Here is a 15,297-nt window from a genome sequence, read left to right as displayed (position 1 = left end):
TTTCCTTATCTCCCTGAACAATGTCACGGCTAAATTTAGAAAAGCAGTCAAAACATGTCAGCAATTGTGGCGTGAAATTTTTTGTCGATGTGGAAGATTCCAAGCACTTTACTGGGAGTTTTATTCCATTAGAAAGAAAACGAAAGGAAAGAGGATGAAAGTCATGTCCTCTCTGAATCAATGACGACGTGAAAGTTTAGAACAACTATTCATCCTTCAATAACAAAGTAAGAAAATATTTATAGGATATGAGTGAATTAAAAAAGACATGCACAGAAAAAGCTGCGTGTCACAAATGCTTAAAATACACAATCGAACTATACTGGAAAATCAATTAAACTCAAAGAAACATATTTACCTCACTCAAGCGCAGATAAACCATTAAATAGTACTGACAGGTGTGGTACACTTTTGGGCAGCTATTATACCTCACAATGTTTTCGAGTACGAGGACCCTTTATTAACTTCAGCACAAATGTTGTTGACCCACACATGCTAATAGATGTACATGTAACCCATTTTAATATTCCCATATTAGAAGCCCATATGTTGGTAACTACTGGAATAGACTATTATTTGTAAAATTTTAAATCGGTTCTTTCAATGGTACATTGGCAACAGCACTGTGTGTGTGTGTGTGTGTGTGTGTGTGTGTGCCTCGATTCCACCCCTGCGCTGAAAATAGGCTCTCCATTAACTGGAGAATGACAATGAGCAGGCTCCTCGTTTGCAGTGAAAATATGAGTTTGGTTTGAAACGCGAAGACGACAATATTATTTAACTTTTCGGTGACAATCGAATTATAAATTATAAATCAATGAGTGAAATGATTAAGTTTTGTGCATTTTTATGTCCACGATACTTTTCCATGTTGAAAATCGGTTGGGAGTCTGGTACAAGTTGCTCGGGGGTGGGGTGGGGTGATTAGGCTGAAATTTGTGTATGAGCTAAAGGTCAAAGGTTGAATCTTATAGACCCATTATTTCACTGCTCAAAACCATGGGAAATGTTGTTGAGAATATATTCCTGATATTCATTCACGTGGTAATAACGCAATGCAAATTCTTACATTATTGGAACCAAAAATAGAAATACATCTCATTTCCGGATATTTTCAGGTTTTAAAGACCACTGATGCTAAAAAAAAGTGCAGTCAAAGCACTAAAGGTATTGCAGACAAGACATTCTACTTGACTGACCGGATATATTTCCAATTCATATACCTCTAACAAAATAATTATTGCATGCTTCACCGTTGGCAAGAACAAAAACCTGTTATTAAAGTAATACTATAATTTAGACAGAGGAGTCTTCATACTGGTGGCATCCCAGGTGCGGAAACATGCGTATTCAAGTTCATGATGTTACTTTTGCGTCTAAATTATGTTGCAGTAATACCGTGTCTCAAAAGTATTTCAAATATTGTTTTTAAACAGCAGGTAAAGAATTTTCATAGATTTGACTGTTTGAATGTTAGTCGAAGTGACAGACAAATATACTCTGGGCTAGGAACTCTTTATCAAACTGTGATGGCATACAGCATAGAAGCGCTTCCATGGAACCATGAAAACGTGCATTTCTACTTGCCGAGCCACAATGCATTGTGTCTCGTGGTTGCAGGACATACGTTCCAAGAGTTTTCCGTATCGACTAATTTCCAGTAGACCTTTCTTTTGAATTCGTACAAAACTGACGAAACAATAGATGATCGATTACGCATCTATGATCTTTTTATCGAGCCAGAAACATAAAACGTTGAATCACATCAGTCTAAAACAAATAATCGAATTTCATAGTCGTAGACATTTACAGTTTCGTGTGATATTAGAAGTAGTGTATAGTTTCTTTTCGTTCTTGCCTGTATTTTTATAAGGTTCAAAACTTCCGGATGTAAAGGGAGAGATGAATGAGCCCTTGCTTGAGTTTGTATCCAAACAATCAAAACGAAACTCATTTAATAATAATTTCTATTAGCAATAAATGCATGCGGACAGGGACGACGCCAGACCCGGCCAGACTATCTGGCGCCCTAGGCAAGGTTAGATTCTGGCGCCCCCCCCCCCTCCGGAAAATATCAATTTCCAAATTTATAAACAATAAAAAAAATTTTAAAAATGCGCCCCCTGAAATCAGCGCCCTAGGCGGCTGCCTAGTTTGCCTATATGGTAGCGCCGACCCTGCATGCGGGATAAACTCAGTATTGGTCTTTCAGTGTTATACAACAAACGATTGACACCCCGACTGTTTACAGCCACATAAAAAATAGCCTGTAAATCCTCAGATAGTTTCCAGTTCATGTGGCTGTACCACGTATGCTGTTTGTCATCGGAAACTCACAAGTATCCTAAATACATCTTGCCACTTCCATCACATTCTTTCAGTTGGTTTTCAAAGGCTTCAAACTTGTCGCAATAAGTATTTTTAGGAGTGGAAAATATGACGGATTGCTATTCAGTCCGTTTTATATTATAGCAACTGCCTCATCAGTCAATACTGGATGTAAATCCAAAATGATGTTACACGATTATATTAGCTTTCCGCCTTTTGGAAGCTATTACCTGTTTTATATATGTCGCTATGAGATGGTAAGTAAGGCGTAACTGGAATTGATATTTTAAGCTAAAATTTCTTATTGCTTATTTTCATTACATTTGTTGTATTATAATTAACTTGCACAAAAACAGAATTGGATAGAGGCAAATACTGGCATATAGTCTATGTGATAACGATAGGACAGGGGTTGGCAAATAAGGGTTTTGACAAAATCCCATCAGTACATAATCCCCCTTGGGCAAAATCCCAAAATTCCCCAAAGCAGAATGATTCACGCAAGGGTAGCTGACATAAAACATCAAGCGCCCAAGCCGACACACAAAGATGTATATTTATGATGGTTGACAAAAGTTTAGAAAGGGCTAAACTTGAACTGGGGGAGGGGGTTATGTCTTATCATTCATTTTGTTGGGAGGGGGTTGTACTAAGGGAATTTTGTTATACCAGGCAAAATACGGCCATTCCGGACCTAGTTTTATCCGTTAATTTATATCATAGGGAGTGGCTTTAAAATTATTTATGGGACCCATTCAGAATTTGATCAAAGGTTACATTCACGCCAGTTTTTCATGGAGTCAATTAAAAAATTTTTATCAAAGGTTATATTCACTCCAGTTCTTCGTGGGGTCAATTTAAAATTTTATCAAGGGTTACATAAACTCCATTTCTTCATGAGACCCATTCAGATTTTGGTCAAATTTGGCATTCACTCCATTTCTTCACTGGAACCATTAGAATATGATCAAGCACTGATTCCAGTTTCTGTTGAGGCATCTTGGCGCTGCTATGATACCAGAATAGTTAATATGATACATGCACTTGCTGCGCTTTGCTTGATAGACTGAAACAAGCCCAGAACGTTATCGGCTATAAGAAAATAAAAATATTCAAAGTATTCGAGATGACCACTGATAATCAGCTGCTGTTTGGAAAGGATACCACATCCGTATCCGTTTGCCTTGAGGACACTGTATGTCACATGACACTTTTGGGGCTTCTGAAGGATTGACGAGGAGCTAAATGATTTTCCTGCTGCCATACTTAAGGACATCTCAGAAGTCCTTGATTGCCTGCCACACCATTGTACTGTTTGACAACAACTTAAAATATGGCGTTTCTACCCTTCCTATAACACAGTTAGACAGCCGAGTTGTAGAAAACAGTGTACATAGATAGGCGAGGTTGCTAGTCCCCCAGAGATCTTTACTTTAACTTTTATTCTTCTCCCAGTGACTCATGCCAGGGCTTTTATTGCTATGTCTTTATTAATGAACTAGATAGTATATTAATTTATATGAAATAAAACTAAATGGAGAGAGTCTGTTAATCAACTGCCTACAGGAAATGAGTGAATGGCGTTTGATGTTGGTAGAGAGACTTTGATAAATATATCTCTAATATCTATATTTAGAAAAAGAGGAAAAAGCTGCAATCGAGGTCAAGGGATTTTGCTATTCTCGTTTTAACTGTATATCATGTTTCCATTATGTTTAACTTCATAGACTACCTTCAGACTTGGTATTCCAGGAGCAAGAGCATTCTGTTTAACTTCTTCCATTGCCTCCTGGCTTGATATTTCAGTAGCACGATCACTTTGTTTAACTTCATCCATTGCCTCGCATCCAGGCTTGGTATTTCAGTAGCACGATCACTATGTTTAACTTCATCCATTGCATCCAGGCTTGGTATGTCACTAGCACAATCACTATGTTTAACTTCATCCATTGCATCCAGGCTTGGTATTTCAGTAGCACGATCACTATGTTTAACTTCATCCATTGCATCCAGGCTTGGTATTTCAGTAGCACGAGCACTATGTTTAACTTCATCCATTACCTCCTGGCTTGGTATTTCAGTACAACGAGCACTATGTTTAACTTCATCCATTGCATCCAGGCTTGGTATTTCATTAGCACGAGCACTATGTTTAACTTCATCCATTACCTCCAGCCTTGGTATTTCAGTAGCACTACCACTTTTTAACTTCATCCATTGTCTCCTGGATTGTTATTTCAGTAGCAAGGCAAATAATTGTAACCTAGAAAATCTCCATTAAAGAGCACAATTATTCCATAACTCTTTTATTAGTTAATAGAACTAAATTTAGTCCAAGTTGTAGCATAACATCTTAGAAGTCTCAGAAATATGGTTTTTAAAACTGGCAGGATTTGCACCGACATTAGTAATTCCAACTTTGTTCGAGTCTCGGGCTTGACCGTGTGGTTACGTGAGAATGCTTGCCAGTAGCTTCCTGTGCATCGGTGATTCTTCCGGAGGTTTTCCTGGGTTTTTCCTCCACCAAATATACTGGCCTATCGCGTGCTGAAAAATGGCACTAAATCCAAAACAACAACATCCAAATTACTGTATTAGTCATATTTCATCAGATACAATATTCACCTTGAAGTCCATATTGTCCACACAGGTAAATATGTGAAGTCCTACCCTAATGTATCTACACTGCTGAAGGACTTTGGAATGATTATCTGAAAACCTGTTTAATTTGATTTAGGAAACTTACAACAATGCATTTGCTACCTTCCCTTCAGTTTTTCGGTATATGTTTGTCAGTAGATCTTTTATATTATATTGCTGCCTAATTTATATACTCTGTAGGCATTCAAAGCTAACCCAGGTTGTTTTATGTTGCTATTTAATTCATTACGTTATATCTCATCTGATTTATCCATGTGAAGTTTATGCACCTGCATGCCTATTAAATGCATTATATTACTTCTTTGATAGCAAGTTTATGTTCATTGGAGTGCCTGTAAGATTGAATAGTATATTTCTTTTTAATTATTGTGTCTTTAAAAATTCAAGTGTTGAGTGGCTTATTTTTGTGTTCGTCTATTTAAGCTTTGGAGATATTTTGAACATATAGTTTTTTATTGTCTGGAATATCTTTGATGCTGCTAATGTTAGCTCTTCAGATTTTAGTGTCTGCATGCATTGTACAATAGTAGTTTATTTGTTAGTCAATTTTGGGGATGTACGTTATAACTTGTGAATTTTGTTCTTCTTGTTTTAATCATTTTGTTTCTTAACTCTATTTAATAATTCATTAGTGTGCATGTTATCAAGTCTTTTCATTCAGAAGTAGCAATAACAAGATTTTCAAGATGGTGTCTACACTTGAGTCAGATCTGCACCGTTTTCTTTTAGACCAACCACACATCATCAGACGCCTTCAAGAGAAAACCTCATTTTGAAATAACCATTCAGGAGGAGTAGCGAGAACAAGATTTTAAAGGTAACTGATGTGTGTCCGCCATATTGGATGTCAGATCAGCTTCATTTTCATTTAAAACCAACTGGACATCATGGAATTCTTCTGGTGAAATCCCACGTTTATATGACTTTCTGTTCCGGTACAGCTGTAATAACAAGATTTTTAAGATGGCTAACATTGGATATTTTTTGGCACCATTTTATTTAGACCAACCAGACACCATACTTAGTATTTCAGTGAAAACTTCATGTAGATATGGCCATCCATTCATGCGGAGTAGCAATATCAAGATTTCCTAGACATGTTGATATGTCTATTCATGTAGAAGGAGTAGCGATGACAAGAATTTCAAGATGGCTGCCATATCAGCCATGTTGAATGTTCAAGCAGCACCATGTTCCTTAGCAATTAGACCATACAATGAATGTGCGTGTAAAGTTATATGGCAATCTACTAAGTAGTCCAAGAAGAGTAGCGATAACATATTTGTGCGAACGGACAGACGGACAATGGACAGACCGTCCCATAAGTTCTTCCGATCAAGGACCGGTTGAAGTAAAAACTTCGGATGTAATGACCATTTTGAACTTCCCTCAAACCCATGTTTGTTATAATAGCTTTATAAGGTCATGCTAAAAAGATGACGTGTTATCATTAACAGTAACGCAAGCAGTAATTGCAGACAATGGAAACCGAATGATTTCTGCAGTTTCTGCAGTATACTATTAAATGTGCCGGTATTTCATTGATTGTTGAAAAAGGAGTTATTTTTATGACTATCATATTATAAGACTATGTTCATCGAACGTCTGACCGGATGTTCGTTCGCCCAATTTGGAAAGTATCACTACGATTACCTTAGAGTCTCGTTAACAGAGCCAAAGTTATTCGAATCACACCGGATCGAGATGAGGATGAACCAAACGCTTACATATGCATAACCATTGATTAAACGCCTTTACTGATTTGCGACCTTCAAGAGAAAAGAACGCCATATAATGGTACCGGGAGGTAAAACCGATTGAACGTTTCCACCTTTGGCTGAGGTAGAACAAAATACGTCTCCAGACTGACCCAATCCGGATAAAGTCATAAAGACATTAAAGCAGAACATTATCGGAGTTTTCCGTTGCCCCCCGACACACACACAATAAAACAAACCCAAAACAAACAAACCCCAAATGGATGTACATGTATATAGTACGGATTGATTCTATATAGTCCACGATATGCTTCCTGATCGCATAAGGACTAAATAGCAGGTCAGTAAAGTCTATTCAAGCTAGGAAATATGTAGTTAACTGAAAATAGTAGGCTTGTTTCATGAATGTAAGTCAAAATGATTGCCACTGTGACACATTTCAGGGATTTTTTTAAAATTTAGGTAGAACCCTAAAGTTAATGTGTACATCTGAGAGGAGGTTGGGGCCGTTGTAAGATGAAGCTGTTTGCATTTGCAACATGCACAATAGAGAGAATGTTGGTGTACCTCTTTGCTGCTTTCCTGTGCTGTGACTGAAATTTCTTTACTTATTTTAATTATGAAACCTATGCAGACAAATAATAAAACGATCCCATGTATTCGAAAAGTTGGCCTTAACTAGTCCAAAGTATACAACCATTACATGTTATTGAAACAGGGTAAATGCATTTTGCCAGATTAGCCAGTAACAGCTTCTGAAAGTGCAATGAATGAAATATATATATATATATATATATATATATATATATATATATATATATATATATATATATATAGTATCTAAAAATAATCTGAACGGCTCGTTTCATTTTCCAATTTACATTTGAAGACCAGGAAAATGACTAAGCGGAGCAAGCAGTCTTTTTTCGAGTTGCACATTTGAAGTAAGACCAGACTGTATACCCTATAACCCAAAGTGCACCCTTAAAGCATACAACAAAATAAGGGAATTGAAGGTTATTATAATAATGCCTAAGATATACAAGGTCTGTTTTAAAAAACAAGAATAACCAGTGAAGAAAACATGGAAAAGTTTTTTTCTTTAGAAATCAAACTCTGTGCATTGTGTGAATTTGTAAAGCGTAATCCTAATGGTAAAGACTGCAGTTTTGGCCCTGTGATCAGCTTATTTAAAAAAGTAATTTCTCCTATTATTGTACAGATTATTTAAAGGAAGGCTTTTTAAAATTTAATATGATAGTACTAGGTCTGTTATCTCAATCATTTTATCCGTTGCTTCAAGCAGAATCTTTCAAAAGCAAAGTTAAATCGAAAATAAAGCCTGTCTACAAGTTTTTAGTAGTTTACAGCTTGTGGTGGCAGTGGCGTTATCGGAGCAGTACGGTGAGGTAAACCACTGCTCCACGCGAGACTGGCCCATTTGTAAATTTGCATGTGCGCTATTGCGCTGTTCTTGTGATGAATATTGCATATTGTACGCTGAATTAAACGCATTTGGTTTAGGTGAAAGAGAAATTGTTCGATAAAGAAAGGCTCGGATATTTGCTGGTTTGGGATCTACTCAAACCATTCATAAAACTATGAAATTATTGTAGACAATGTTACTTGTCTGCAACAAGACGACACATATCGACCATTTTTTATACATTGACCTAAATTTCTTGTGTTGTTGGAGTTACGATCAGTTGAGGGGAGATTCATTTTACATTGTAACCCAAAAATGTTCAGAAAACTGTAAATTAATTCCTGCATTGTATAAATTGTTGAACCGTTATAATAGACACATGACAGATACACATACTCTCGAGTCACATGACCAAAACAACCGTTTCGAATGATTAGAGTCGCATCTGATTGGCTTCTCGTTATTGATGGAACTGCCGATTATCTACCGTATTAGCCCGGTAATTCGAAATAGCGACAGGAGGTAGGGTCGTAGCATACTAAGTGATGTATAGGCTTCAAAACATTGGAATAGCCGGTCGTAATACCAGAACCACAGGAAGTACCTGTGAGTATCTAGAAACGACCGAGATGTCCCTTCATACGTTTATGATATCAAGATCGGAACAGAATTTACATCAACATATTCATCATCCAGTTGGTTCATAGCACATATATGGTATATCTTATGAGACAATCCCCTAATATTGTTTTGTACAGAATGTGTGATTACATTACATGCCATGACCAAGAGGGAGAAAGTTTAGTAGTAGAGTGGGTTTAAAAATTATATAGCCAAGGTATGTGTTAGAAGAAGAAGAAGACGACGATGATTATGATGATGATGATCAGTGACGTAGCTCCTATATAGCTAGCTACGATGTCGTAGCCTCAACTTGATTTTGTTGTCCACGACGTAGGAGTAAGGGTACTAATATTAGTACTACTATATAGCAAGATTATGCAGAGCATAATCGCCCACGAATTATTTCCTACACTCTAGATTAGGCAGGGGCCCATCTTTAAGATTTGAATAGGGGCCCCGCATAGGGACCCAAATAGTCTAGCTATGCCATTGATGATAAAGGTGTTAATGACGACATCGAACCAATCAGAACACCGTGGGGAAAATGGCAGGATCGGAGTAAGAGCCACTTTATCGTACTATTTATGCTATTTTATAATAGTGAAAATTGACATTGAAGTTATCGTAAAATGTATTACCAATGCAAATTATATTTTCACACACATAAATATACACACACACGCGCTCCTGTATCCATGACCTGAAATATTCGTTTTCATGTACTCGTCCTCATAAAGCATCATATAGAGTGTAAATAACCTTACTGGGGACGAACGGATACGCTATACAAGCACACGGAAAGACGGATACGACTGATCACAATACATCAGCCGAATTGTGGATATAACAATTACGCAGCAAAATAATAATATAAGCATGCTGGAAACACAAAAATACACATTTGCTCAAAAAGTCTATATATTTGCTCATCCGTTCAGATTAAGAGGGGGCTGGCAGGGGTACCTGTCTTAGGCTTCCCTAGTCATGAGGACACCACCCACCACCCCGGTGCCATGGATAAAATTACACGTGTTTAAATAAACCATATACAGGTCTTTCTGTATAATACTTAACCTAATATAGCTATAATAATTATACACATATCAAGGACAGTTGAAGGACTGCTTTCAGGGTGTATTGGTAGATCTATATCATAAGTGCCTTGTGACCCCAAATGATGAAATGTCCTGGGACCCCCAAAGCCTTAAGTACCTTGTGACCCCAAACGATGAAGTGTCCTGGGACCCCCAAAGCCTTAGTCTGCCATAGCATTTGTTCATATCTGCTTTGTATAGATGAAGTTATGGAGGGATGAATATTTCAACGCTAACATACACCTGCCTGTGCAGAGAAAGGGAGCAAGTGAGAAAAATACAAACGCAAATTCCAGATAAACATGACGGAATTTTGGTGTTCTAAGGTCAAAGATACATTAACTGTCGGCTTATAAACTATTTGGCAGGTTGTTTGCAATATCTTAGGTCAATGTAGTCAGTTGACCCCACATCATGTGTTCAGATAGAAATGATATCAATTATGACATAAAGCGAACAATCCGTTTAGTTTCATATACAACCCAACCCATCCCCAAACAAGCAGAGAGAATGGCTTGATCTGGCGGAAAAGTAGGAAAATCTAACAAAAAATGATAGAATGTAATCATCTTATGAAAATGATTTAACGAATGAAATTGTTTGTTTAGTGTATTTTCATTTCTTTCATGATCTGTCAGTTAGATGGACCCCACCATTTTCTTAAATGTGGTATTCTTGTGGCCCAATATAAAATGGTGTCCATATTAAAAATAATAGGAATGTGTTCTTAGATTTTGGATGTTCCGCAACAGCACCTCAAACTGACCTAAACGCAAAACTTAACCAAAATGTGACGGACAGACGGATGAACAAGGGTAATGCTATCTACCCACAGTGTCGTAGTGGAACTCAAGTGTGGCCGAATTGTCAAGCAATGTTGCAAGTCCGAAATGACATAAAAGCGTAAGACAAAGACAGTATAGTAGGTTTGCCGCAGGTTTGATTTTGAGATTTTCTCGCAAGTCATCATAGTAATTAGTAATTCTATGTGATGTACACATAGCGTCAATGTCTGATGCTGTTTATATATATATATATATATATATATATATATATATATATATATATATATATATATATAAACAGAGGTCAGAAAGACTATTAACATTAATGATATTCTGTACATTTTGTGAAGAAGAATTTCAATTTGCTTCCGAGTGAATGTAAATTTATCACTTTAGCATTAAAAAGTTTTTGTGACATGGATAACGCTTATAAGTAAGTTTTGTTGACAAAAACAAGTTTTGTTTCATCTGTTGTCTAAACAGTCAATATCACATAAAGACTAGATGTCAATAAATTAATGATATCTGTAGAAGGGTTGAGTGTTTTTGGAGGAGGGGATACTGTCTAAATTTAATTAAACAATATGCAAAATGAAGACTACCAGATAAGAACCACGAAAAGTTTGGAGCTAAACAATGAACATTTTAAAATAAAAAAAGTAGTTCTATTGTTTATTGTAAGTGTCGATTACTAGTGTTACTGATTTATGCTTTCCAATTCATATTTAAAACTGTTTTAAAGCAAAGATAAAAGCACGTAATTGTACATGCAAAGTAAAGTACCCCACAACTTTAAACGAAAGGCTTTATGCAGAATATCGTTTGGAAGGTTTAAGATACTTAATAAACTCATCAGAAGAACATGAAAGTGGAGAAGATAAGGAAAATCCACCTACTATCAGATTACAGCTTCCTATCTAGCATATTTATTTTTATTTTATATAGCTGAGAAGTTTCTGGCACAAAATCATTCCAAACGGTTTAATCCCCTCCCCCGTTATCCAGACATCCAGACTAACTTTGCAAGGTTAAAAAAATAACATTGAGTTTCCTTATTTGAAAAAGAAAGACTGAAGTATTAATATAAGATATTTGAATCGGAAAAGAAAGCATTTTTGTTTGAATATTTCTTCATGAGTCATGTTTTAACAATTTTAGAGTCATCATTCTTGGATCAGCATCACCTGCCGCTCCATGTTTCCAAAAACCGATACCGCCTGTGTTCCGGTTGCGTGCAGTTTACAAGAAACTTCCTGGTTTTAATAGGAACTCCTTCTCTTGAAATCACGGACACCAAGAATCTAATTACTTACCTTCAAAATCCAGTAAACCACCGACTTTCTGCACTGAAGTCATGATTTCCCCTCGAAAAGCTGAACCTAGTTGAATTTGCTTAACTGCAACGAGAATTTCTCCGGCTTCTAAGTCAAATATTCAACTGCAGATTAAAATGACAGCACGTAAACCAATGCCTAATTGAGGAAAGTTCCAGTTGTAGCCGGGTTTGTATATATGCTTCCTGCACCAGCCCCTATCAAATCGAAATAGGCTGTTAGTAAAGAGGAGAGGGACGCATATAGACAGCTAAATCTGGGAATTAAGAATTTTGGTAGATTCCATAAAATTCAAAGGGGTGCTAGTAATTTCTGGACTTTTGGCAGGAGTGTAGGAATCTATTATAGGATCAAGTTACCATACTGTCGGAATTTTATCTACTTTGTTCTTGTGCTAGAGGGGTTGGCTCCATCGATAAACTAGAAATACTGAAAGATTTTATTCGCGGCTGTAAATATGTTTGCTGCTAATTCCTCGCTCAAAATAAGCTGGGCGTTTATTATTCGAGGGAATATTGGAGGATTATGTTAGTAATATGTAATATGGCATGAAATACAATAATTCTGAAGTGGGCGAGTTGTTATTGCTCGACATTAAGTTACATACTTGTATAAACAATCAGATATCTTTGGACAAAGCAGATTTTTACATTGACATGTTTATAGAAGGAGAAAAAGAGGTGATTTTGCACTTCTTCATGAATGCTAATACTTTTGTCGCGCTATTGTAAGACATGTATAGATGTGCAATAGACTCAAAATTTTACGCTGATTGGGCAAGATCTTTCAATTACCCTTAATTTCTTCTATTAGTACAAGGGCTATTCAGGATGAAATGGACGAAACTTTGTCGCGTGAAACTTGAAATCAATCATAATGTAGTTGTTTTAAAATGTTCAATTCCCAATTTTTAGTTATACTTCTGACACAAATTTGTATTACCATTTGATCAACCTTTATCACGTGACAATTGATAGGTTGATATGGCTGAGCTCCATTCAGACTCTGGGATGCTGCTGATCTCGATCTCGATCTCACTGAAGTAGTTGTTATCTAAACGTTTCTGCCACTTTCTATTTGTGTAAATTTTATGCTTAAGCACGAGTAGTGTAGCAGCAGTAGACATAGAGAGAGAGAGAACACTTGAAAAATTTAAATGTTTACTGTCTGTTTTGTGACCCAGGAGCGTAATAACACGGGAGGGGCAGACAAGGTGATTGTATTGGGCGACAGAGTTATTGTGGCACCAAAATCACGGGCGCCAAAACTCTTTGGGCCATCATTGTTTGCCCCGGCGCCATTTACCCTTAGTACGCTACTGTTCTGGTCGCTTCGTCTATATATAAGAAATACAATCAAAATGATTCACTTGTAAAATCAAATTCATTCAATTTCTATCTCGAAACCACTCTAGTACAGCTTTTGGACTAACATACTATCAGAAATTTAAGTAAGACTGTTTATTAATACACTATTGAATTAGTAGTATTATTAAGCACTCTTGTTGAGCCAATCGACTGTAGCGCAACGACTGCAAAATAAGATAAAATTCTTTACATAACATAAATAATAGTAGAACATCTATATTGTGATAAACTCAGCAGTTTTTTTAGCTGTGCTAGAAATATTTAATGGGTTTAACATAAAAGCATAAATCACCATTTGTTTATGAGTTTAGATGGGTTAGAGACTATTTATGTTACAAAATAAGGGAATAATAATGTCCCTTTCCTGATTTAATAAAATAAATAAAAACGATATCTGGAAATGTTTTGTAGAAAATGCATATTTGATGATTAAAGTCATCGAAGAGCTGAAATAAGCAGGAACAATTTTAAAAGTAAGATGTTCCAGTAGTATGATATTTAAGACATTTTAGTAAAATCTGCTTAAACAAATGTTAATCAATTGTGTGAACAATTTAAACGAAAAATGTGTCCCTACAATAGGGTGTACGGTAGTCTTATGGATGTCCAATGCCAGGCAGATAGTGTTGAGATGCAAAAGTATGAAAAATATAATGTATATTTGACAGAATCAAGCTTGGGCTCAGAAATACAATGAGTTCAGATAAACCTTCAAAGATACGGATTGATGAGGACAAATATTGTTACAACAGAAAAGATAAAGATTTGCTGAAAAAGGAAAACATCAAATACTTTTCAACCTACTCAGAAAGTATCAGTAGTGGAAGAGTTAAAGAGAACTCTGAAGATTACCACGAGGAAGTATTTTAGTCACAAAAAGTTAAATAGATTGACTAAAGCTAATTGAAGTATATAGTAACACTCATCACAATCTATAGAAATGACTTAAACAGAAGCACGCAGTGAGGAAAACAGATCAAGAGTATTGGTTGCATAACAAATGATACATCGGAAAGAATAAATTCAATAGTGGTGAAATAGGTAGAACTTTGAAATACAAAACAAGTCCTTTTTATAGGGCTATCTTCCTAACTTTACTAGTAAGTATTTAAAGTCGGGCAGGTAATTGGATGACTTCAAGTTATTCTGCATAGTTTTCGCAAAGGTTTACTTCCGTCGTCTGCGTGAAGTTCCTTCGTTACTGGGAAAAGCGTTCAATACTGAAACGTTTGTTTACACCCCTAAAGATAAAAATAAAATGACCTTTGTATGATGTTTTAATCATATTTTTTAGTCAAAATTATTCCGCAAACATCAAATGCAGCTTGTCAGGTAGCAAAAAAGGCATATAAAAATACCCAGATTTCGGAATCATCTTTTATTGAGAATACTTCACCCCAGTACAAAATACGAAACTGTGGAGTAGAAGACTTAAAGAGAGAGCATATAGAGGGAATGTTTTGTGCATAAAAGAGTTAACCCTATCAGACAAACAAAATAATGTATATAAAATTGAAAGATATTGAAGACCTTTATGAATCAACTGCCAAAAGTACTTGCTATCGAAATGGAAATGTTTAGCAGTTGTGAAGCAGCTGAAAGCACTAAGCTATGAAAATAAATGATGTCCGAAAATGACTCCACTCGGGAGAAGTCAAAAACACAACAGATAGTATTAATAAGGTACACAAAACTGTAACGCCTTGAAACATAGTGAGTCTCCCGGAATGTAGATGTCAGAAAATGAAGGAAATTATCATGCACAACATACGAAATCATGTTGACCACGAAGCCATATAGAGAAAAAGATGATACAGACCCAAAAATCGCAGTTAAGCAAGATAATGGTACTGATGATGAACGTGATCGGCCACTACAATAGAGAAATAGAGATAATATCATTACTGTGTAATGAATAAGATCGCAGAAGAAAGCAAAAGAAAAAACATTGAAAAATATA

The 15,297-nt window shown here is 36.1% G+C and overlaps 1 protein-coding gene across 1 annotated transcript in view; it reads right to left on the bottom strand.

Annotated features, from left to right (window-relative positions):
• Positions 1-12,202, bottom strand: part of LOC149799842 (myosin, essential light chain, adductor muscle-like) — a 99,609-nt gene extending 87,407 nt beyond the window's left edge. Inside the window, exon 1 of the mRNA XM_089959260.1 lies at positions 11,950-12,202. Coding sequence (XP_089815386.1) covers positions 11,950-11,992 — 43 coding nt within the window. The 5' untranslated portion in view covers positions 11,993-12,202. The remainder of the gene's footprint in view (positions 1-11,949) is intronic.
• Between the last annotated feature and the right edge of the window lie 3,095 nt (positions 12,203-15,297).

The sequence above is a fragment of the Sinohyriopsis cumingii genome, chromosome 5 (assembly GCF_028554795.1).
Source record: "Sinohyriopsis cumingii isolate HCF-2022 chromosome 5, ASM2855479v2, whole genome shotgun sequence".
NCBI classification, from domain to species: Eukaryota; Metazoa; Mollusca; class Bivalvia; order Unionida; family Unionidae; genus Sinohyriopsis; species Sinohyriopsis cumingii.
The sequence above is the reverse complement of the archived record's forward strand: the minus strand, read 5'-3'. Positions and strand labels throughout refer to the sequence as shown.